Source organism: Manacus vitellinus, unplaced genomic scaffold, assembly GCF_001715985.3.
Source record: "Manacus vitellinus isolate BGI_N305 unplaced genomic scaffold, ASM171598v3 scaffold_17_pilon, whole genome shotgun sequence".
Taxonomy (NCBI): Eukaryota; Metazoa; Chordata; class Aves; order Passeriformes; family Pipridae; genus Manacus; species Manacus vitellinus.
The window spans coordinates 3,784,043-3,809,092 of record NW_021939256.1 but is presented as its reverse complement, the minus strand read 5'-3'; the positions used below and the strand labels follow the sequence as shown (position 1 = coordinate 3,809,092).

The window sequence follows — 25,050 nt, the reverse complement described above, 5'->3', positions numbered from 1 at the left end:
CTTATAAACTCTCCAATACAGTAATAAGAAAGCAAAGAAGCGATAAAAATCATTTTGTATCACATTACTTTTTTTTAAATATAGTTTTATTTGCAACACAGCATCAGAGTGAGTATTTTTGCATGAAACTGCTTTTGCCTTTCTCTGTCAGAATTTTATAAAGCTTTTGTTCCCTGCAGTACACACACTATACTGAAAACACAAGTTGAATACAGTACATATTGTGAGAAAGACTGACACTTGCCTGTTCTAGCCAGACTCCAGATTCCTTATCAGGCTCCCAGATGATCACAGTTTTGTCCATTGATGCAGACAATATCCTCATTGGTTGTTGCATGCTGCCATCTACAGTACAAGGAAAATTATTACCCTACAACCTAGGAGAATATTTGCTAAAAAAATTAGGTCATACTGTAATCCAAACATGATAAGAAAATTGCTCAGTATCAGAGATGTGCAATGCAGTACCTATATGCCAGACTTAAAGCCATTGCATTCTTGCCAGGCGTTCATTAGGAGGTATTCTATTCTTCAGCCATAATCGCCCAAAGAAAATGCAAAACATGTACATGAGAACAACCGTATTCCACAGTTTACTCACTCCAAACTGATATTGAATTAAATATAATTTGGAGGATAAGCTGGAGCTTCACAAAGAGAATGCATAGCAGTTCTCAGTTCCATTCCTTAAGTAATTTTTTACTGAGAGGTTTACAGTTTAAAACAAAACAATCTCCTAGTATTCCCTGGTTGTTTTTTTTTCCAAACTTTTAGATTCACTACAAATTTCAATACACTGTAGCACCTTGTAATACATAAAGCAGTCAGGACTGCTTCCAAAAATACAGTGAAACACTCCAGAAAAATGCTGAACACAACTAGAATGGGAAAGATGAAACTGGCTGTGAAACCTGTAGGAGAATGACTGCGGAACTTTTCTTGATAATAGAGATGTTGGTGGGCATCTCATAATGAGGTGATATCTTATGCCAGCACCAGACCTACCTTCAGCACTGAGAATATGTCTCTCAGATCAGTCTGCCTCTACTGACAATGTGTTTTGGGGAACCCAAGATTGGGCAGGCCACAGAATGCAAGCAGCTGCACATATGCAGAAGCCTGATGTAAGACACTTGGAAAACTTCATGGTCTGACAGGACAGTTTTCAAACTGCAGTACAAGACTGACAGGCCTACATTGTGCTATAAGAGGAAAAATCTTTTACTGGAGTCTAATTAAAAAAAAAAAAAAAAGTTTAAGGACCAGATAACTAAGCCAAAATTTTTAAAGCAAGTCCTGTGTCTTTCACTACAGTTATTTTGGCATTCTAACGGCACTCTGCTGTTCAAGTGTTGCATATACACCAATAAAGATGTTGTTCATACCACTGCAGTCAGCTGCCATCAGTAATTCTAAAATATATCAGAAAAAAAGGCAACTTTGTCAGTACAAATACACAAGGGCATTCTGACTGTGCAAGCATGTCAAACCAAGAATCTCCTTCTGTTATACACCAGGCAGACACCTAACAGCAAATCAGTATTGCAAACCAGGCTGTCAAAATTTAAGGATTTTAAAAGAAAGGTAAATACTAGAATAAAATACAAAATTCAATTTAAAATAACACTTTTTCAATGAGAATCTGCACTAATGCTTTATGGCTACAGAAAATCAATACTCCAGGAACCCCTGCCATGTTATCTTAATGCATGGAAGACTGAAGATTAATCTTCTGAATGTTGCTATTTTTTTCTTTCTACTCCACAAAAAAGAAAGGAGTGCTCTTGAGGTAATGTTTACCTTCTGAAGAACAGACATTTCAAATACATATATAGAAATAAACTATTAGAGCTATTAATTCATACTGATTAATTAATTTGTACACCATAATCAATAAATCAATTACAGTAAAGTCATTACAGCTCAGTTATTTTATTTCATTTTTTAAAGAAAACCTGAGTAAAAGGCAACATCCATTTATTCATAAAACCTTATTTGCAGAATTAAAAGGTTTTCATAGTCTACAGTAACAAGTGAACATGCAAACACAATACAAAGACATGTGACTGTGCTCTGTGTATACAACACTTAACACAGTTGCTAGGTTTTTGGTATCTTTTTACCTTTGGAAAATGAAGGTTGCCAGTGAACTGCATACACCCAGTTTTCATGACCAGCCAATACTGACTCCAAAGTAATTGCATATGATGTGTCAGTATCTACCAGAAATCAGAGAAAAGCACATTGCTTTCTAAAAGCCACGACAAAACCAGATCATTTCTGGTATCTTCAGTGAGAATAATCAACTGCTTTCAACATCTTCCAGTATCTCAATAGCTTATTGACATTGAACAGCTCCTTGAAAACCTACTTTGCTACAAGTCCTGAGTACCAGGTTGAAGAGGTCAGTGTATTGCCTCAGAGTGGTATCACAGAATTCCTGGAGAACTCTCCCGCAATTTTGAAATAAATGCTCTGACACTGGTTCTACCCATAATCTTAAGCATATTTGCATCTCTGAATGACTCAAAATACAAGCATTAAGATATTTCAGACAATGAATCAGGATTTGCAGAAGTAGCAGGAGCATTTTTTACACATATCATACACACTTCATTATATTACCTATGTTGCCTGATAATTTATCCCACAACAGCAGCAACGCGAACCTCTGGTGTTACAGTGCTCAAACAGTACGTTAAACAACCATAAAGTAAGCTTGCACATAACTTATCTGTTCTCTCCAGTATGTTTCGAAAGTTTAAGTACTAGAAGTACCTTTTAATTAATTGCATTTGAAACAAAATTAAAGATATGCTATTAAACTGGAGGAGAACTGCACAACAGCTTACTTCCCACAGACAAACATATGTCCTACATACAGCATTTGGAATATACATAACAGTGCATGTTAATATTAAGCTCTCTCACTGCTTCACCATTGCTTGTAACACATCATTAACTTTACATAGTTACAGCTTTAAAACAGTAACTCCGCTTTTTCTAACAGCTAAAAATAAGGCAGTCAAATCCATCTCACAGTCTTTTTATACAAGAAACAAATCAAATTAGATGGCAACCACCTTGTTAGCTCGCCTAAAACCATGAAGAGATACACAAGTGAAAAGTTGTGCAAGAGAATTTTACAGTTGTTACCTACCTTTGACAGTAAAAACATTCTCTTTCAATCTTATGGAATCATCTTCAGTTTCTGGAAGTTGCTTTGATTTTGTACACACTTTCCAAATTCTTATCAAACAATCCTGAGCACAGCTTGCTAAAAAAAGGTCTTCCCCTGTTTGTTTTCAAAGAAAAAATTAGACCCACATTCTCATTGCTTTTTCATTCAGTCACTGCCATGATTAACCTACCCTCTTTCCAAAAACGCACCTACAGTGTTATCCAAATTTTCCTATTGTACACAATATCATACAAAACATATTGTGTACAATATCATACAACATACAACATCAAACAATATCATACAACATACGACAAGTTGTTGTTTTATTTCAACATCAACTCACTTTCTAATTTCAAACTCTCTATGAATTTATAACACACTGACTAGGAACATATCCCTGCTTATAAAATGTGGAAAACATGGTAAATACTGTACATATACTGTTCTACATATGCTTCCCTACTACTTATGGCTGTTGCTGTTGGATTTCTACCAATTAGTCTCAATACTTGTCAAGAACTCCTTTCCTCCTTTCTTTTCTTCAGGGTTGGAGTTCCTCTAATTCCATCTATTTTATTGGTGCCAGCTATTTGATTAGTTAACGTCTGAAAACATTATCCTCTTAATTTCTTATTCTTAAAAAAAAAAAAAAAAAGAGGGGGAAGCAGGAGAAGAAAAGAGAAAAGGACTATTTCCCCCTACTCTCCCCACTGAAAAAGCAGCCAACTCTTTCTCACTCAGATACAGATATCTGTTTATTGCTAAAACTCCAATTTGTTTGCATTTAGGTATCAGTCAGGCAAACATACTTGAAGCAAGCAAGAAAAATGTTTACATCTTAACAGGACACAAAGTTCCATCTTGATTGTTAATATTAGTACCACCACCTCAGGAAACCAAACATCACAACTGCAAGAGCTGAGGTGCTACAGTGCATCAAAGTCATCTACTGGAGGGGTAATACAAGTAGTACTGTCATTAAACCAGTATTCCACTTTATTCATCTTTCATACTGACCACAGACTGCCCACTCAACACCTCTTATCCAATCTTCATGTCCAGGGAGTATTAATGTTTTCTGAAACTGAACAAGAATTCCTGTTATATCACAGAAATGCACTTAATTACTATGCACATATCACCAACGAGCTTTGGTTTTTCAAGACTTTTATATTTACAGCTACACTACTTGAACTGGAAAAAATTCAGCTGCTACTAAACATTTGTGCTTACAGATAGATTCTCATAAGCCATTTTGGTTTTGCCACCATTAGATAAACACGTTACATTATGGCATTACCCATACATGAGTAGGAAAGAATGTGAATTTAAGGTGCACACCCTCAAGAGGCTACAGTCTCCCTACGATAAAGATAAAATTTTTTTTTATCTTTATCAGGTTTACTGCGGTACACAAAGAATGACATAATGCCAGAATGACCTGACAAATAATTTCTCTTATAATGTTACCATTTTATTTTGATTCAATTAAGTGTTTACTGCTTACTTAGCATTTAAACCATTTCTATTTTTCTTTGCCCAGAAACAGCTCTTTGACACTTTCATGACACTTTTTTATCTCAAGTTGACTTAAAATGTCTGAAATAACCATTACCGTTAAAACACTAGTGTAGTTTAGTATGAATAAATATCACATTATTTCTGGCATTTATATTCTGCTAAATCCCTTACCTAGGCCTACTAAGAGCTAAGATTAAATGATAGCCTCTGCTATCAGCACAACTCTGCAACTGAGCTCTTTCTCCCTATCTAGGAGTAAAAATAAGAGCCTTTCTCATTGCATGTCTGCTCTTTCTCAAAATCTCTCTCTTCTGCTACAGAGTTGATGGTAATCAACAGTAACTCAGCCAAAGGAAAAATCTGTAGTATGAAAAAACCATACTCAGAAATTGGTGCCTCTCTCATTCACCCAAAGTTTCTGATACTCTCCAAAATCACCTTCCCATCATTGTCATTGGCTTCTCCTTGTTCTACATTTGCAGTCACAGAATCATAGAATGGTTTGCTTTGGAAGAGACAATAAAGATCATCTAGTTCCAAAGCCCCTGCCATGGGCAGGGTCACCTTCCATTAGATCAGGTTGCTGAAAGCCCCATCCAACCTGTCCTTGAACACTTCCGGGGATGGGGCATCCACAACTCTGGGCAATCTGTTCCAGTGCCTCGCCACCCTCACAGCAAAGAATTTCTTTCTAGTATCTACTGCAAACCTACCCTCTTTCAGTTTAAACCCATTGGCCCTTGTCCCATGACATGCCTTTGTAAAATGCCCCTAAAATTACAGAACAATCTATATATGAAATACCAAGCTAGAATAGCTGATCAGATGCTTCCAAATCAGAAAGTTTTGGTCTTAAGAATGTGTTCTCACGGTCATCTAAGCCTCATTTAGCTAGTCACTTCTGGACTCACTGGTACTTCTGGATGTGGCATTCCAGATCAATATTTATATTAAGCACCCAACATATTATGTGTAAGTAAAGGCAGGAACACTCCAGGAAGCAAGATCAAACAGCAACCTAAGATTTTTCCTCAAGACTACATGTTTCTGACAATACATTAAAAAAAAAAATTTAGCAATTCATATTTCAGACAGTAAACATGTATTTATTTATTCATTTACACCATCTTTGACATAATGCTCTGTATTTTATATTCACCAAGGTAAGTTGGTAAGGTTTTTTCCAAATGAAAGATTGGCTTCGGCTGAACTGTTGCTAAAATACTTCTCTTTTATGGTTCTGTTAATGTTAGTGTGCCCATCTCCTAAAACTTGACTTTAACATTAATCTAAACATACATCTAATAATTTTCCTTTTTTTAATTTCAAGGTGTTGTGGCATGTTTCTTCTCTAATCACCCTCATCGTCTCACATCAAAAAGAACTATTACAAAAAGCAGTCATTTGTTCTTTCTTTAAAGAGTAAAACTAATTACTTTGAGATTATTAATACCACCCCAGGTTTCTAAGTCATTTCCCAAATGGGCTTTTATGCACTACTTAGCTTTAAGTCAAGTACTCAGTTTCTTTGTGCTATAGAACAAGCACTCTTAACCAGTCAGCTAGAAGCCTATTAATTTTTATTTTTACATGCTTACATTGCATAGTCCCCTTGAACTTGGTGGCAATTCACCTGGTTTAAGGTGGAGGTTTCTGAATTTCATTACCTCATATTCACTCATCAGCAGTAATACTAGCACCAGATGGTGTATGTGGTCCCGTTGCTGAGGAGGGATATCCCCATACCTCTGTAAATACGTTCACTCCCTTAAATGAAAAACTCATGGTGCTGTCTTTCCCATTCCTATCACATCATCCTCAACTTTGCACCCATCTGAACAGTGTCAGTACAGTGGTTGGAAAACAGCGGTGAACACAAGGTCCTTTACCACATACAGAAGGAAGATGCCACGAAGCATGACTGTGACCATTCCTAGTCATACGATTTAATTTTAGGTAGTCTTGTGAGGAGCAAGGAGTTGGACTTCATGAACCTTATGGGTCCCTTCCAACTTGAGATATTCTATGATTGACCCAAAGTTTTCAAGATATTGTTTCCCATAAAAATAAAAATTGTCCACTGAATCTGAGCAAGCAGTAGTGCTGCTGTTATGCCTTCTGCTAGGGTTTCTTGTATTGTTTTTGCCCTTTTCTTTGAAGACTGTGTTTCTTAGTATCACATACTCAGTTTGTTAGATGTATTCTGTTCTAAAATTGAATCAATATAAAGCTCCTTGCAGATGCATATGGTCATTATTTTTAAGTGACTCAGTCAAAGTTTTTATTATTGTCTAGGTTACATTTACCAGTATTTTGAGCTGTCACTCTTCTCTTTTTTACAGATTTTGTTTCTATAGCTCATATTTCTCCTTCTCTATTTCAGTTTTCCACTTGGTCTTCACTGGTTACATAAGAAGTTAGAGTACCAACAGTTAAATTGAACAAAACCTCATGGTCTGACTCACCTACTTCACAGGCTTTCCCATGCCTCTTAACTAATCTCTGAACATTGCTGCTAAGCAACAATCTGGTCTCTTTTCTTTTAAGCAAAGAATAAAGCTGTTCTGTAGGTAGCAAAACTAATGAAGCCAGTTTGTCTGTGGACATGTTCAGCACACTCTGAACAACTAATTCTGCCCACACTTGGGGTACATCTTCTTCAGGACCAGGCTAGTAGCATTGTTTGGAAAATTTGGCAACACAGGTTCAAGTCTTCTCATTTTTTCTGCAGCAGATGCTAGATGTGATATCCCTCTTGCATCTGTCTATCTCATCAGATTAGAAAGAGCCTAAATTGTCTTTGAGTCTCTTACTCCACTTTTCAATTAGGCCAAATTATTTGGGTGAAACCCAGTCAAACACGCACTGCACCATCTTCTCGGAGTAACCAAGCTGAATACAGAAATGTTTTGGTTTAAAGTTCTATTTTGATCCCCTGGTTTACTTATTTCCCCTCCATAGGCCACATCCATAGATATTATACCTCAAGCAGGAAGACATATAATGGTTCCTGAAAGATTTTTCCCTGGATACTCTCATAAATCAATACCCTCTTTCAACAGACAGAAAAGCAAATAGTTTATTTTTCTCTCTACTACTTAACACAGGAAGGGATCTATGGGTAGGGAATCTTAAAAATATTTAAAGCCTGTCCATTCAATTTCAAAAACCAAGCAGTTGTTAATGAATAAATGTTTCAACCAAAAGGTAGCCTGAATTAGCTAACTGAAGATGCCTCATCCTCCCTCAGCATCTAACAGTGCCCTTTAAGTTTCGTTAGAATGCCCCGTCATGAATGTACATTCTACCTCTGGATTCATACAATTTTTTTTAGGATGTTAACTAAAGTAAGTGGTTTACAAGAGTCACAATTAACAGGACAGAGCCACAAATCCTTACCACTAAGGGAGTAACAGAGTTTAGATTCTAATGACTCTCCTATGCTAAGTTCTAGTAAAAAATAGCAGGACAACGGTAACACTTCCTTCAAATACCTTTGAGAGTACTACACTAGCCATCTAAAAAGGTGTCAGCAGATCTGAGAGAATCTAACTAAAGAGGAGAAACTGCCTTTAGCAGCTAGGAAGGAATTTATGTCAGAAGGCTTGCTAGGATGTTTTAATTCTGTTAGCAATGCACCACACAAGCACTTTTACAAGGAATCAGATTTGGTCTCTTCTCTTTGAGACCTACACAGTCCACTTAGTTAAAAGAGATGTTCTGGAAAGTTAAGATAGGCACCAACAAGAAGTCCCACCTCATTTAAGAGATACTCTGAACACCAACTCTGCCAGAACAGCTGGTGAAAACGCTTTCTAAAATTGAAGGTGCGAAAAATAACACATGTAAAATAAGAGAAAATTGCTCATCCCTTGTACAAATAAAGTTTTCTACTACTTCCAAAAAAAAAGAAAACACCACAAACTTGCTCATGAAAATGGAGATGAAACTTGAATAAACAAGTTACCTTTCTTTATCCTCCACAGACTGACTGCATTTAAGAATGGCTAAGACTATTGCTATACTCAAAAGTTTGGCCAACAATTGGCAAAATAAGTTATGTATCTCTGAACATTTTTGGCAGTCAAATCTATACAATTTGTTAATCTGAATCATACAAGAAAACAAGTTACAGACTCTGAATGAGAAAAATCAACTGCACAGCCCCTGAGATAAGTCTTTCTTTAGCACACTGAGAATCATGTGGCATTCTGCCATTGCTAATTCCCACAGAATTCACTAAATTAACTCATGAGCTAAATAAGAAAAATAAAAATTTTAAAATCTTAGACAGTACCCTTCTTTTCTGCTTAGTAGTCACGAAATCACTGAACATAGCAGACAAACAAGGAAGTACTTATTTTATTGATAACAACAGCAACCAAAATATCTTATTGCTGTATATGGCAACATGAACTGGCAAAATTATCCATAAAGTAGCTTTAATCTTTCTCAAAAAAAAAAAAAAAGAAAGAAAAAAGGAGTGTCTATTCTTTAATCTCCAAGGGCACTGGGCCTGAACAGAAGATCCAGAAGAATACAGATGCCAGTTTCAATGGGGGTTTCGTAGCTTCACTGGTGCATTGGGGCAGTGCTTGTGGTTTGAGGGGTTTTTTAAGGGAGTGAGAGAGAGAAAAAAAGTGACACTGACTTCTGTTTTGGAAAATAGTCATTCAACACATGCTTTAGAATCTAACAGATGCAAGGGAGGACATAATGTTTTTCTACTGCTCCAAAGGAACATTCGTCTGTATGAAAAATTAGAATTGCCAGCTTCCAAATAATACATGAAAAATGTGTGTGCTTTTAGAAGATCAGATACTCCTAAAATATGTTTTTTGATGTTCAAAAGCATTCAAACATCAAGAGCATACTTAGCATAAAATTATACTTAGCGTAAAATACTTAACAAAAAAACCCCATAAAATTCCTCAGATATAAATCATAACAGTTTTATTATAAGAATTTATAGACTGAAAGTAATATCATTTCCATATGAACCACTCAATGCATGGATACTTAATAAAGGACAGTTGCAGCTATTTTGTATCAGTGGGAATAGAAACACAGGCTATCTTCACACAGGGAAAAAAAGTTAAGAAAAACACTTTCATACACTGAAACCAACTTCAATATTCTGTATGTGCATTTCACCATTACTTAGAAAAATGGATGAACTATTTGAAAAGGGGCAGTTGTATGTGAGGGCTATCTAGACACAGTACTTAATGAAGAACTTAAACTATAGCACAAATGAAAAGAAGCAGAAGAAATGAGTAATGTTCTAAGCAAGAGACAAAAACTGCAATTACCTGACCATTCTGCTGTATGAACAAACTTATTTTGCAGTCGTCACCACCACAAGCCAGAATTGGTACTGGAAAGGAAAAGAAAGTCTTCATTTTTCATAAAATCTAATATTCTAAGATATGAAAAAAATATAAAGCTAATTTAAAAATTAATATAGTATTAAGAAATATATTACCATCTACAGACAGGCAAGTGTGATACCACTTTTTAATGTTTTCTACACTACATGCCTAACACTATTTGAAATAGGCTAGTATCTCAAGAACACAAAACTCAGAAGTTATTTCTGCATGCAAACAATATCTGCAAATATTTAAGATGCCAACAAGAGTAGTTCGCCTCACACTCCCATATCTGTAGGAAGTTCAAGGTTTTTAATTAAATATATTTTATTGATACCAACAGGTATTTGCTCTAAATAAAGAGGAAGCAAGGAGCAAAACAAAATGACTCAAAACTAATGCAGTTCAAGTTCCTAAATCAACTGAAGTAAGTTTAGATGAACTTAGTACAATTATTATACAGCAAATAAAAAGACAGACCAAAAAAGGAAGACAGATCACCACTATCTGTAACCAAGAATATGAAAGCAAAGAGCATTTTTACAAACGTACTCAAGTCTTGAGTAGTAGTTTACTTCCACCGGCTATCCTAGAAAGTGCATAAACCCCATAAGTCTATAGAATCAAACCAAGCAAAGTTACGTCTAAGGGTAAAAGAAGAGAAGTTTGGCAGTGTATTAGTTCATCTCTCCTATAAAAGATGATGGGGGGAAACAGGTAAGCCTTACTCTACTCTTTTTTTAGGACCTAAGGATGAAGTACTACTGCTAGGGACTGAAATAGTAAAAGAAAATGAATTCATTATAAAATTATGAAGAAATAAGTTCTCAGGGCTAGACATTTGCATTTCTCAAGTCTGAGTAGAAAACAACATACTAAATTTCACTAAAATCAACTATTTCCTTTAGTGTGGATAGACCAAAATCAACTTGAATATTCATAATACTTTTATGCTGTATGTTAATTTCCTCTTTCTGCTTGTACCAAATCTGTGCCTAGTTATCTGCTATTCTTCTTGCACTTTTAAGCTGCATTTCACATTCTTGTACCTCCATCATTTGCCGCTTTTTTCCAACATCTAAGTCACATTTCACCTCCATCTCCCCCTCATTTTACATAGGGCTAAAAAAAATCCCCCTTTGAACTGGAGGCAATGAGCTGTTGTGAAAGAAGACCTGGTTGTCGGGTCCACAGAAATTGGGCAAGGATGAGGTTTTCTTCCACAAAATACAACACAATGGATGTTCTTGGAAACAGTCCATTACTCTAACCATATATTTACTCCATGGAGTGAAACTTTAATAAAAACAAGGGCAGAGTTATGATCTAGTTGCTGTAGCAGACAAATGCAAATAGTTTCACTCAAAAGTTCTATCAAGAAATGTGTAACTGGCAAAAACAGACCAGTATACAGTTTCTTATATAAATGTTCTAGGTTATTAGAATCTTACTGAGATAAAAGTCCTACAAAGGAAATAAGAAAAGTTGGATCAGCAAAGCTTTTTCAAGTTCTCTTGCTCTTTTTCCATCTGTTGTAATTCAGTTCTGAGGAGACAATTATTTACTGTCAAAGGCCAAGCTACATCATGGCACTTATCCAAGTGGTAGGAAGAAACACAGAATGTGACAAAAGAGTTGATCAAGATTTGTAAAATAGTAAATCCTATTCCCAGCATTTTAGAAGCAGAGTTCTGCAGACAACCAACCAAAACAGCACAAAGCTCTTCTTCAAGACTCAGAAACAAATGTACAGAAACTCCTCAACTTAAGCAGTCAGTAAAGTGTTTAAGCTGTATTCCAGCTGCAAATGACTGGTCAGATTTTCATGAGAAGTCTATCAGCTTTCCCCATTTGACTTCTTCACAAAAATGGGCCAATTTTTTTTTAATAATTTATTTTTGAGGACAATCAGTTAAAATACTAGGCATCATGAACATCAATGCCTTCTGAAAGCTAAAGCATCCATTGTGTACGAATCAAATTTCAATGTAAGCTTTACATTTCTTTGCTTGGTGAAATTAGAGGTTACCGCAAATGCTTCTAGTTTAGAAGTGTAGTTTACGATTTTCAGAAAAATAATTCTGTATTTAATTCCTGACTTAAGAAATGAAGATTTTCCCCAAGAGAAAAGATTTTTTTAAATCTTAATACAGCTGACAACACAGCCTTCATAAAGATTTCAGAGCAACTCTTGAAGTTTTCATAGATCATTTTTCCCCGAAGCTCATAAAAATTCCAAATTGCCACTACAGATTAACGTTTCTGACAAAATGATCAGTAGAGATATTTTTAATAATATATTTTAAGCTACTTTATTTAGATTTCAGAATTAACATACTCCTCTGAATAAAAGCAGTTCTGTTGTATGGATGATTATGTCAGGTTTATAGAGAAAACAGAGAACTGCAATATGGCTATGCTATATTAAAAGCCCCTCTATAGATTTCTCCAAGAAACATTTCTAATAGTAAATTTGTGGTTCCAAATCTAAACTATTCTGTGACAATTATAGCAACACAGTTCATTGGCATGAAAAACACCAAAGTATAGGAATTTTTTTTCTAATTCCATACAAAACCTATGCAAATAACTTCTCATTCGAAAATAATTTCAGTTCTTCAGAAAAGTACTCTTTCTCATGTTATGAGCACTGTGTTACTTAGGATAATAATTTGAATGGGGATGGAAAGAGTCCATAGTAAAGGACTGTCAAGTTCTTAACATAACTTTCAGCAAAATTGTGTTTGGGGGACTCTGGGAGCTTTTCACAGCTAAAGAAAATGCTTACTACTCCACCATTTAAAGAAGCTCCAAGTACTCTATGCAATTTTGGTTTCAAAAGCATTTAGTTTTAAGAATTAATATGATAAATCTTAATTTAAGGTGTTTCCAAAGTGAATAATCACTTCTCTTATATACAACATTAAATAGATGCACTACTCTAGAGTGTTAGTGACTATTTCTTATCTGTACAGTATCATAAATGAAGAAATAATCCATTGCTTTGCAATATGAATGATATACTCATTAAGCTGGCATCACAGATGCTTCACTTCTAACAAAATTCATATTGGAGGTAATGATTTTAATTTATCCTCAAGCCTTTTAACTTCATCTAACAACCATCTGTTAACACATTCACAGGAGAAAAAGAGAGTGAGGTTTAAAAGCTCTTTACTGGTGCAGATGATGCTTTTGGTATCAGACACACCCTGAAAACAGACATTGGTATTTTCAAATGGGACAACATATCCTGATAGAGTTTTCATATCTCCCAGAATTATCACAAGCCAAAGAATAAAATAAGCTGGTGAATAACTACTCTGGAGGCATATAATCAAAACAACATATCAGTGTGAAATGCATTCAGCAAAGAGTTGAAAACTCTAGATACAGTAAGAAAATTTAGTACTTTTTCTCTTGGGACCCCAGCACATCTCCATCCACGTGAAAGACTGTAATGATACTTAAACAAAAACTTAACTTGTGTATCTGGCTTGAGGATACATGTAGCTTAAAAAAAAAAAAAAAGTTTCTACATATTTGCAACAAAAGAATGTGCCTGTGGCAGGCTACAAAATCTGAGCATTTATGTTAATAGAAAACTATATAAACCATACTGAACAGTCAGGTTAAACTAGTTCAGCATCTCAGGTTTTTTCACATTTAAGACTGAACAGGTGATAAGCACTGCTTGTTAATCTGTAATTTTCAATGCAGGCCTGAGAGTTCTTTTTCTGGCTCTTGCCCTTCAATTCAAGAACAAACATATACAGCAGCACAATAAGGAGTAGGTGCAACTACTGGTGCAGCCTCACCTTGGGTCCTATGTGCAGTTTTGGGCACCACAATACAAAAAAGACATTAAGCTTTTAGAGAGCATCCAAAGGAGGGCAACAAAGATGGTGAAGGGTCCAGAGGGGAAGCCATACGAGAGGCTGAGGTCACTTGGTCTGGAGAAGAGAAGACTGAGAGGAGACTTCCTCGTGAGGGGAAGAGGAGGGGCAGACACTGATCTCTTCACTCTCGTGACCAGTGACAGGACGCGAGGAAATGGCACGAAGCTGAGTCGGGGAGGTTTAGGCTGAATACTGGGAAAAGGTTTCTCTCTCAGAGGATGGTTGACAACTGGAACAGGTTCCCCTCAGAAGTGGTCACAGCACCAAGACTGACAGAGTTCAAGAAGCATTCGCACAACACTCTCAGGCACATGGTGTGACTCTTGGGAATGGTCCTGTGCAGGGCCAGGAGCTGAACTAAATGATCCTGATGGGTCCCTTCCAACTCAGTATATTCTATGATCATCCTATCCTATTCACATACAGCATTGTTACCTCCTTTTAAAGCTCTCAGTTTCAAGAGTTCAACTAAAAACTCCATTTCATTGTCATTTTGAAGACACTGTAATCAGTCGGTGTTTTTCTAATTACTAAGAAGAGTTCATTGAAAATCTTTAAATACAAACATCAGCTTAGGTTATTCCATAGAAAACAAAAACTGTGGCATAAGAGTCTGGAGTCAGTCAAGTGAAAATCTGTTTGGGGGATTTCTTAGATTTTATGTTTCCTGCATTGATATTCAAGACATGCAGCTGTACTTACCATTGCTGCCAGGCAAGAAGGATAAGCAGACATCCATAACAAATCCATTTCCAAACTGCAGAATTTCAATGCATTTAGCTGGAAAACAGGAACAGACAGTGTTGATCTTATTCACTGTAAGTATTACAGTTGCACTGTCCTTTCCTAATACATTATATAGTTAAAATTTCCCATCTATTTTTCTCTTAAGCAGCTAAAAATCTTCTACACTTTTTAGAAGCCTAAATAATAACATTATCTTCTGTGGGGCCATAGAAATACATCCAGAATCAGTTAGAAGATAAGTCACTATTCTCCATTGAGTATTAGATCTATACAGCTTCACTGTGATAACACATCAGAAGCAATAAATATTGCAAAATATATCCAGTGGCAACAACATTCACTACACAGGCAGCTACAACTGAATCCATTTGCTAGAAGAGCAGCTAGAGAGATGAAGAAAAACCTGCAAACACCTCTGAGATCTAGAAATGGTTAAACTGGTAAGCCATCCAGATCAAAATAAACAACAGGATAGCAAAAAAAACCTCTCTACAGCCGAAGAATTGGTCTCTCCATCTCTGGAAATCAAAACAGCAAAACAAAATGGAAAGGACAGGATTTCACAGTGTTTTCTAGGAACATGAGAAATGTCTTCCAGCACATGGGACTGAAGATTGGCACCTCCCACCTATCTCTCTCATGCAGGCAAGGGAATGCGAAATCTTCAAATACACCAGATAAGGAAGAAAGTACCTTAAGAGATGCAGTCACTACAACTCAACTAGCAAATAACACTTTAAATCTAGATTATCTACCCTATTTATTTCTTATGTATTTCAAAAAGCCGTTTTCCCATGTGTCCATGCAAGAGTCTAGTTCACAAAAAGGTCAAGATCCTGTTATCCTAAACTTCATTGGACTCAAATCAATAGTAACAAACAAGTGACACCTTTCTAATGCCAGCATTAATGACTGTACTACATAATTTTACTTCACATGCACATACAGCTAGTCTGCTCCCATGTTACAGGGCAAAATGATGGCTCATATCATCAGATTCTGAATACATATTAAAAAAAAGTAAATTTAGTCAACACATCACCGATGAAAAATAAAGGTAAATCATTCTGCAGAACAAATCTGACCCAAGGCTTTAAAAGAGCAATACAGTGTTTTGATGTACCAAAGTCTAAGAGAAATCAACATAGTTGCATTAAAAGATGTTAGTATTTAGTCTATTACTTAAATGGATAAACATTTATCACTTTCATCCAGCCAGTATGTTGTCCCTAATGTTACAAAAATGTTACCTTCTGAACCATGCCGAGACCAGATTCTCACAGTGGAGTCAGAAGCTGCAGAAGCTATTAGCAGGTTAAGGTCAGGTTCCTCTGACTGGTAGACAGCATCCACAGCACAAACAGCTTCCGTGTGGCCTTTGAGGGGAACACTTTTGACAGGCTGAACAGAAGAAAATTTTACAAATTTTTAAATTCCAGTAACTTATCTGAGAGAATTTAATACTGAAAATGAGTTGTGTACCTGCAATGGCAGAGCATCTACAAACTATGCTTAAGCTATAGCATATTCTAAGAAACCCAGAGAAAGGATACAGCACATAATGAACATTAACTTGATTTTGCTCAAAGCTGAACAGAATTAAATGTTGCTGTGTACACTATACAAACATCATCACTCCTTGAGGAAAGTTTGAAACAGCATAGAAATTAGGAAGAGCAGTTTTCCTTCCTTCTTCTACTTCTCTTATCCCTCACCCTAAGGAACATCTCACAAAAGTCTGGAGAACCTTGGTGAAGGAGAACAGAGAACACAATGAAATAGTAGCACTACAGCAGCTCTAGCAGCAATGTTTAGCATGTTCTCACAAATAAAACCAGCTTTTTATTCCTTCAAAATGACAACATGAAAAACAAAACCTCTAAGCCTAGACTTAAGCATCTACTTCCTAAATGAATAAATAAAGGTGATTCAATTTGCAATCTGTTCCTGATAAACATAAAGACCAAAATGACTTTAATTCTGCAACTACCAATCATCCAGCATTTATACAAATTTTATCACAAACATATCTGACATCTCTTTCCAAAATATAGCTTGGTATGCCCCAGCAAGAATCTTTGATCGGTCTGATATAGAATTTTGTCTGTTTTTAAGAGTTTACACTAGTCTAGAACTGTCATTAAAATGTGTATATTTAGCCACATTCTTTTGCAATGATTGCCATAAGGCTGTGCACCACATCAGCATAAAAAGTTAATAAGAAATCTGTATGTTATCTTAAATAAATGCATAAATAGTTACAGTGGATCAGGATCAGAAATAACTTACTTCCAAGAACGTTCCCACATCAATTACGTTCTCCCTACTATGCATTCTCATGCACTTTAAAGTGCCAAGCCTAATCTAGTTTGAGACAGCCAGTGAAACGAGTTACCTACACAGCCATTCAGAAAACAATGCCTAATAAGCAAGATTTTAAAAGTTAGATAATAGAGAGTTTTTTATCTAAATTTCAGTTCATTCTGAAGGCTCTATTACACAGTACTCCATCTTTTGCCTTATATTTTACAGTATGAATAATAAGTTAGCATGTCTCCTTTCTTTTCTCAATTTCTCTGACAAAACTCAATTGTTCCACGCATTTTTTAATTTTATTTTTGTTAAGCACCTACCCCAACTTGTATACCACCCTTCTAAGACTACCTACAAACAAACATTACACTGTTGCACAGATTGACTGGAAATCACTAGAAATGGACATAAGGAAATGAGGAAGGAGGGTACAGAAAATGTCAACACAGAATGGATCTCATAGTTTGAAGATTTTAAAGTTGCTTAAAGAAAGGAGCCACATGACGTCAGAAAGCTGATGAGTAAAGAAGAGACAATCAATATCTTTCAGACATGCTAAACAAATCCACCTGATGACTGATTAGTTAGTTAATTTTCTGATTTGAAAAAGATGAACTACAGAAAAGAGGAAACAACATTTATAGTAAAACACAGCACGACATAATACCAACAATTACAAGGATACACACATGGGATTCAACAGTCAAAGTAAAACAATGAGGTATGAACCAGAAATATAGACAAAACAGATAATTTGAGATTAGTGAGAAACTAGTGAAGAGGGAGCTTTGAAAAGGGGTTACTCTAGCTTACCTGATTATTCCATGTTTCTACACCATTCCAATCCCAAAGAATAAGTTGTTTATCAGATCCACCAGAAATTAACTCTGTTTCAGAAGCTAAAAAATACGTTTTGGTAAGTTTTGAGAACTCTTACTTTTGTAACAACAGACAACAAACATAAGCAGTTACATTGGTTACAAGTCAGATAATATCACTGGTAACCAAAGTTTCCATCAAAATAAAGTATGGCTAATAGGAATTGCACTGGGCAGAACAGCTTAAGAGCAAAAAAAAAAAAAATTACAGCATAAAGAGAAAAGCCACAGGAATATTTAAAGTTCTGGATGAATATGATAAAAATATCTTTCCAAAAGAATCTCAAATCCAACACTGTAAATTAATATTTTGGGCTTTTGTTTGGTCTTTTTGAAGGATAGGAAAACACAGCAAGAGAAATCTAATCAAACAGAATTCAAAGGTCCCACATGAAAATTTAACTCCCACGTTCCCTGAAAATAATTTCTTTTAATCAGTTTTAAGAAGAATGTGTTTTAGTGCAATCAGTTGAAGGATGGCAGGTCTTATCACCATTAAACACTAATGTTTTCACCTCAGTACATCTCCTCCAAAAAGGCAACCTGCACATTACATTAACAGTCTAATCAATGGCCCCATTTCTCTTTGTCAGTAATTTTCCATAAATGCCTAAGGGCAAGAATAAGTGCCTTTGAACAGTCTGCACTAAGCAACGCTAAATCTTGGAATTACTATCAAGCAAAAGCCTCCTAAGTATCTCAAAGATTCCTATCCATCTAAAGATCATAATTTTTCGTGGATATGAACTCTATGCAACTTAGAGCTGTATAGTCAGAGATTGCTCATAAGGCACTGAGAATCAGTTTACAAAGTTAAAACAGGTAAGACTCCAAACCCTTACTAAAGAGCCTGGTGGCAGCTCAAGCAGCACAGCCACCAACCTCTCAGGAACACCGCAGCTCCAGGCAATCATCCTCCCAGGGTGCCCTTGGCTGTGAGGCTGGAAGCAGACAGCCCAACCAAATCCCCACACTCACTGGGAAGCTCACCTGGGTTTGGCAAGTCACATTCCTGTGAGGAGTAATGTCAAATTGAGGCCACACCTCGAGTACTGTGTCCAGTTCTACGTCCCTCAATTTCAGAAGGACACTGAGGTGCTGGAGCAAGTTCAGAGAAGGGCAATGGAGCTGGTGAAAGGTCTGGAGCACAACTTTATGAGCAGCAGCTGAGGAAGCTGGGGTTGGGATTTTTTAGCCTGGAGAAGGCTCAGGGGGGACCTTAGCTCTCTCTCCAACCACCTGAAAGGAGACTGTAGCCAGGTGGGGGTCGGTCTCTTCTCCCAGACATCTAGTGACAGGATGAGAGGATACAGTCTTAAGCTGCATCAGGGGAGGTTCAGGTTGGGCATTAGGAAGAATTTCTCACAGAAAGGGTGATTAGACATTGGAATGGGCTGCCCAGGGAGGTGGTGGAGTCACCGTTCCTGGAGGTGTTTAATGAAAGACTGGACGTGGCACTCAGTGCCATGGTCTCGCTGACGTGGTAAGTGTTTGGTCATAGGTTGGACTCAATGATCTGAAAGGTCTCTTTCAGCCTCACTGATTTTGTTATTCTGTGAAATACCTACCGGAAAGCCTAGTTTAAGGCGAGAGGATAAGCTGCAACTCCCCATTTCCTTCAGTTTACAGCACAGCCCCTCTGTTGCCGGCCCGACCCTCCCCTACGAGGACAGCAGCTGCCCGGCCCCGAGGGGAACCAGCTCCGAGCCCCCCGCGGCATCCCACACCCGAAGGGACAAGGGCTACTCACCGCGGTCCCGCCGACGAACCCAGCGCACGCAGTTCAACCTGCCCGTGGGCCCCGGGGGGCGGCCAACCCCGCCCTACGGGACACAGAAGCACTGTGTGGGACCGCCTAACCCCGGCCCCAGACCCCCCCACCCTCCACACAGCCCCATCAGCTAACGCTGGTCGTAGAGGACGACGTCGTGGCAGCTGCCGAAGGCCGAAAGAGCGCCGCAAAGATACGGCCCCGCCACGGCCCGCGGTCTGCGCAGCAGGCGACATGTCAGACAGAGCGAACGGGCGCCGCCATCTTGCACCGGCCCGCGTGCGCGACCCCACACCGGCGGCTCCTGCAACGACTCCGCGAGGGCGGGCCCGGGGAGGAGCGGCCTGAGCGGCTCCGGGCGGGTCAGTGTGGGGTGATTGGGGTATTTCTGGGGGAGGTCTTAGTTTTAATCTTTATTGCACCTTTTGCCAAGCGCTCAGAGGTGTAAAATGTTTAAAACTTTTCTGTTTGGCTGGGGGAGGGGGTTTGTGTTTGTGTGTATGGAAGTTACAGAATCACAGAATCGGGAAGGAAAAGACTGAGGCCATGGAGTCCAACCTGTGACCTAACACCACCTTGTCAACTAGACCATGGCACTAAGTGCCATGTCCAGTCTTTCCTTAAACACCTCCAGGGATGATGACTCCACCACTTCCCTGGGTAGTTCATTCCAGTGTATAATCACTCTGTGAAGAAATTCCTCCTGACGTCCAATCTGAACCTCTCCTGGCACAGCTTAAGACTGTGTCCTCTCATCCTGTCACTAGTTGCCTGGGAGAAGAGGCCAATCCCCACCTCCTACAACCTCCTTTCAGGTAGTTGTAGAAAGTGATAAAGTCACCCCTGAGTCTCCTCCAGACTAAACAACCCTCGTTCCTGCAGCTGCCCCTCACAGGACTTAGCCTCTAGACCCTTCACCAAGCTGATTCCACAGGTACTAGGAAAGAGCTGAGTATCAGAGATCATGTCATTGTTAGCCATTTCCAGTCTGTTTCAGTCACTTGTGAAGCCACCTTCTGATAAGGAGTCATACTTAAATTAAGTCACTGACATCGGGATATGTTTATTGCCATGTATATGATGTCCTAAAATTAGTGTCACAGAAAGCAGGAGAATTCCCAATGAGCAATGGTCAGGGCCCAGACGGGGTGATCTGAATATGTTTGAATGCCTCTGTTTTTCAAGAAAGGATGTGCTTGAACTGCATCAACCATTTGGCTTCACAGGCTCAAGGGTTTTGCCAGTTCCCAGTAGCTACACGTGCAACCTGCTGCCCCACAGGCTGCGTAGGAGTCTCAGTAGGACCTTCAAGACCTCCACTCTGCCTCCAAATGCTCTGCACCACACATGCAGAAGGCCCTGGAGTAGAGGCCAGGATGAAGTATAAATGGAGAACTCTGCAATGAAAGTGTGGAAAGGCAGAGAAACAGAGATGTGCTTCCTGTCCCCAAATCGCATCTGGGATATCCTGAAATAATTAAAACTGAACTGAAAAGCTGGAAAGCCTGGGCTAGAGGTAGAAGTCATCTCTATGGGGCTGTGCAGGGAATGAGGCAGGGACCAGGAAGAGAAAGCAGAAAGCAAGCAGACATCCAGAAGAAACACTCTGCATACCATAGGGAACACTTTGGGCCCTGAAACTTTCCTGCCAGGCCTTCATCTCCGCATGTGCCTGTGTGTTCTTGAATGCTGGCTGTCAGCAGCGCTGTAACCTGACACAAAAACGTTCCAGCTAGGCACAGTTTTTTCCAGAGGGTATGAGAGGAAGGAAGCTGTGCCTGATCACACACAAGATACAGCCAGAAATGTTAGCTGCTAAGGGAACAAATGACTCCTTGCAGAAAAATGCATGGATCTAGTAATCAAAGCATGCTTTAACTGAGGAGTGCTGTCCTGAGGTGCCAAGGATGGCTGTACAGCAGTCAGGTTGCACAGCAACCCTCTTCTCAGCATGCCCTGCCAGGGTTGGAGTCAGGGCTCCGGCAGAAGGAGGTCGGGCACTGCCAAAAAGCTGGGTCATGTTATAGGAGTTGCCTCTGTTGCTGTGGGAACAAAGCTGGCTCTGACTGTGATTGTAGGCATAAGTGTAGGCTTTTCCAAGATGGACTGGGTAAGGGATTCCTCTGTGACACAAAAAGTTAGCTCAGCTGATAGATAACCCACTGCTGCTGCTGTCCTCTTGGAGAGGTTTGAGGTGCATGTTATGCCGGAGGGTGCAAGGGCACTGTGCCTCCATGCTGCAGGGTTTTGTGGCGCTGGTCCTCTCATTCTTAGGCCACCACCTCGAGGATGGTGCTTTCCCAGCCAATTTGAGAGAGCACATTGTAGAGGTCTGCTAGTGCCAAGTATTGCCACTGATTGCCTCCTTTCTCCAAATAAAGGTCTGTCACTACGACCTTGTGTCACTCTAATACTGCCCAGCACTGGGAGAACTGAGATAAATCAACGCAGATTATGGACTTGAAAGTACCATGAGGAATGCTGTAACAGCACCATGGCAGCATGGCCAAAAAGCGCAGGAAGCTGGATTTGTGTCAGGGCAGATCAGCCCAGACAAGCCTCATTTCTTACTTTTTGTAAGTATTATGTCTGACCAAGTCCTCATTCACACGAGACCCTGAGCCTTGGGTCTAACCCAAGAAAGTTTTTTTGTGAATTCTCTTGAAAACTGAAATATCTTGAGGATAGTATATGAGAAGTTCAGAATATTGGATAATTATAACAGAACCAATATGCCTTTTAGGAATGTGCTTTATAAGGAATTAATGGTGATGGTCAGTGATGTTACAGGAATGAAAAAGGACTAGTCAGCAACAGCCAGTCTTCATTCATAGCTAATGTCCTTACTGAATTAAAATCTGTCCTTGCTGTTTTCCTTCATAGTCCTAGAAAATAACTTCTTCACTTTTCAGAAATATACGTAAAAATAATCTTCTGCTTTTTGCCACCTTTGGTGTAATTTTTGAGGCATAGGAAGAGCTCAGTTCATTGAACATCAGAAATAGTTGCTGTGGTGCCTAAGCAGACTTCAAAAGTCACTCCATAGTTTTATTCACATCTTTTACATGTCCCAGTTTGGTTCTGCCAATGGAGTTACATCAACAAACTCCCATAAGAGAGTTTGTACTTACACTGACAAAAGGTTTCTTGAGCTTAAAATAAATTTGCCAGTTAGTTAGATGCTGGAGTAACTTCAGTTATTCCGTTATTGGAATACGTTTGTTCCAATAGTAAAATAGTAGCAAAATTTTGATGGTAAACTCATCTCTGCAAGACAGGTTTTGCAGGCAGAGGTGGCTTAGTGCTCTTCACATGCTCCCTACTCAACTCAGTTATGCTTACAGCTTTATGATAGAGACTGAAAAAATACACCAGTCAAAAAGTTATATATAGTATTTAATGTATTTATCTATGCCTAAACATTGAGATGAAAATATAATAACATTGCAAATGTGTTTTCATTTCCTGCAGAGTGTTTCCAAAGTATTATACAGCATGTTTAGCCTCATCTTTCTTTTCTTGTTTTCTGAGGAAAACATGGTGTTGGATATATATTGCATGTATTGTTAATTGAATACATGTTGAGAGGAACTCTAGTCTTTGCTAGGTTAAATCAAAGTGTTATGCTTTCTGTTATTGGGTGGAGTCTTGTTGATGTAGAGGAACATATATTAATAGACAGGACTCATCATACATGATACTATGAAAAGCAGCAATCGCATGTTAGGTTTAAAGTTATATATAGTTTAATTCTATAGAAGAATGTTCAAAAGTTGCTAAATGAGCAAAGTCAAGTACTCAGAGGTTGGGAGGCCTTGTTCTTGTAAGTTTTTGACCTTAGCCTATCTTTATGTGTCTTCATTGTATACGTGCCTTATGAAGTAGTTCCTAATGCAGTTGCCTCATATACAAGTTACTGCTTGCTATTTACTGTAGGTTGCTTGCCTCCAATATCAACCTGGACAAATAGTGTCTGGAGAATGAGACAGCTATTCAGTATTTTAATTTCTCCTCATTAGTTATATCATGGCTGTATAGTAGTCTTAGCCCAGAATTATCTTTTTCCTAGTAGCCTTCTTCTATGGCCACAGCACCTGAATGTCTCAGGAAAAAATTTACGAGTTACGTTTTTCTTTATAAGATAACTGTTAGGCAGAGGGGTATTATTATATTCATTTTCTGGGTGACAATTTTTTCATAGACCAGAATTCATAATAAAATCACAGACTCATACAATGGTTTGGGTTGGAAGGGACCTTAAAAATCATCTACTTCCAATACCCCTCCCATGGTCAGGGACACCTTTCACTAGACCAGGTTGGTCAGGGCCCCGTCCAACCAGGATTTGAACATTTACAGGGATGGGGCAGCCACAGCTTCTCAGGGAAACCCGTTTCTGTGCATCACCACCACCACAGTAAAGAATTTCTTCCTAATATCTAACCTAAACCTACTCTCTTTCAGTTTGAAGCCATTCCCTCTTGTCCTACCACTACACTCCTTGATACATAGTCCCTCCCTCTCTTTTCTGTAGAAATCCCCCTTTAGGTACAGGGAGGCTGCTCTAAGGTGAACCCAGAGACATCTCTTCTCCAGGCGGAACAACCCCAAATCTCTCAAGCACCATATATCTTCAGTGATGAAGTGCCTGTTGTGGAAGACAAAGAATAACATCCAGAAGAGGAGCAAACCACCCACAGCATCCATTGCCTCCAGCTTGGATTGCGAGGCTTGAATTGAAACTTGGAAATCAGATTCCAGCACTGGGGCACTTCTGATGGCTTGCTTGGGGCCAAGGTTTCATCTGTGGGATCAGAGCAGGAGCATTGTGAAAATAAGTAATAAAAAATAGTGACCAAAACCATAAAGACGAGTTTAAATTACTTCCAAGCTTCACAGAGGATACCCCATACAACACAGAGAGGCTAGGAACAACTCTCTTGCCTTTGACATGTTGAGTACAGATCCAGCCTCTTCCTTTTTGCCAACTGTGAGATCTACTTTGGAAGGCATTTCAGTGCATGAGAAATACTTATGGGCTTGCTGGGATAAAAAAAGCAGATATTGTCACTTGAATAGGTTTAATTTAAAATGTTTAGAATAAGTTTTTAGAAACAATTTCTCCTTTAATTCATCTCACTGAAGACTGAAATCTGAATGATGCTGGTGAAAGAAGTTGAACTGAACAAATCTTAACTATAGCTATTTCCATTTTTCTTGAAGGCTGTATTCTAATTATTTTATGAATAGCTTACATCCCCACTGCCAAAATGGGTTTCTGATTTTCTAAAGAAAAAATAAATTAATTATTTAGAAATATCATTCAAAATTAGTTCTCCAAACAATGACTGTAATTGCTGGCTGA

The 25,050-nt window shown here is 38.3% G+C and overlaps 1 protein-coding gene across 1 annotated transcript in view; it reads right to left on the bottom strand.

Moving 5' to 3' along the window:
• Window positions 1-19,921, bottom strand: part of ELP2 (elongator acetyltransferase complex subunit 2) — a 37,752-nt gene extending 17,831 nt beyond the window's left edge. Inside the window, exons 1-10 of the mRNA XM_029958895.1 lie at window positions 19,796-19,921; window positions 19,665-19,737; window positions 17,850-17,935; window positions 15,974-16,124; window positions 14,679-14,756; window positions 10,018-10,082; window positions 4,202-4,268; window positions 3,161-3,295; window positions 2,124-2,219; window positions 245-345 (exon numbers count right to left, since the gene is read on the bottom strand). Of these exons, the coding sequence (XP_029814755.1) occupies window positions 245-345; window positions 2,124-2,219; window positions 3,161-3,295; window positions 4,202-4,268; window positions 10,018-10,082; window positions 14,679-14,756; window positions 15,974-16,124; window positions 17,850-17,935; window positions 19,665-19,737; window positions 19,796-19,921 (978 nt within the window). The remainder of the gene's footprint in view (window positions 1-244; window positions 346-2,123; window positions 2,220-3,160; window positions 3,296-4,201; window positions 4,269-10,017; window positions 10,083-14,678; window positions 14,757-15,973; window positions 16,125-17,849; window positions 17,936-19,664; window positions 19,738-19,795) is intronic.
• Window positions 19,922-25,050: the final 5,129 nt, after the last annotated feature.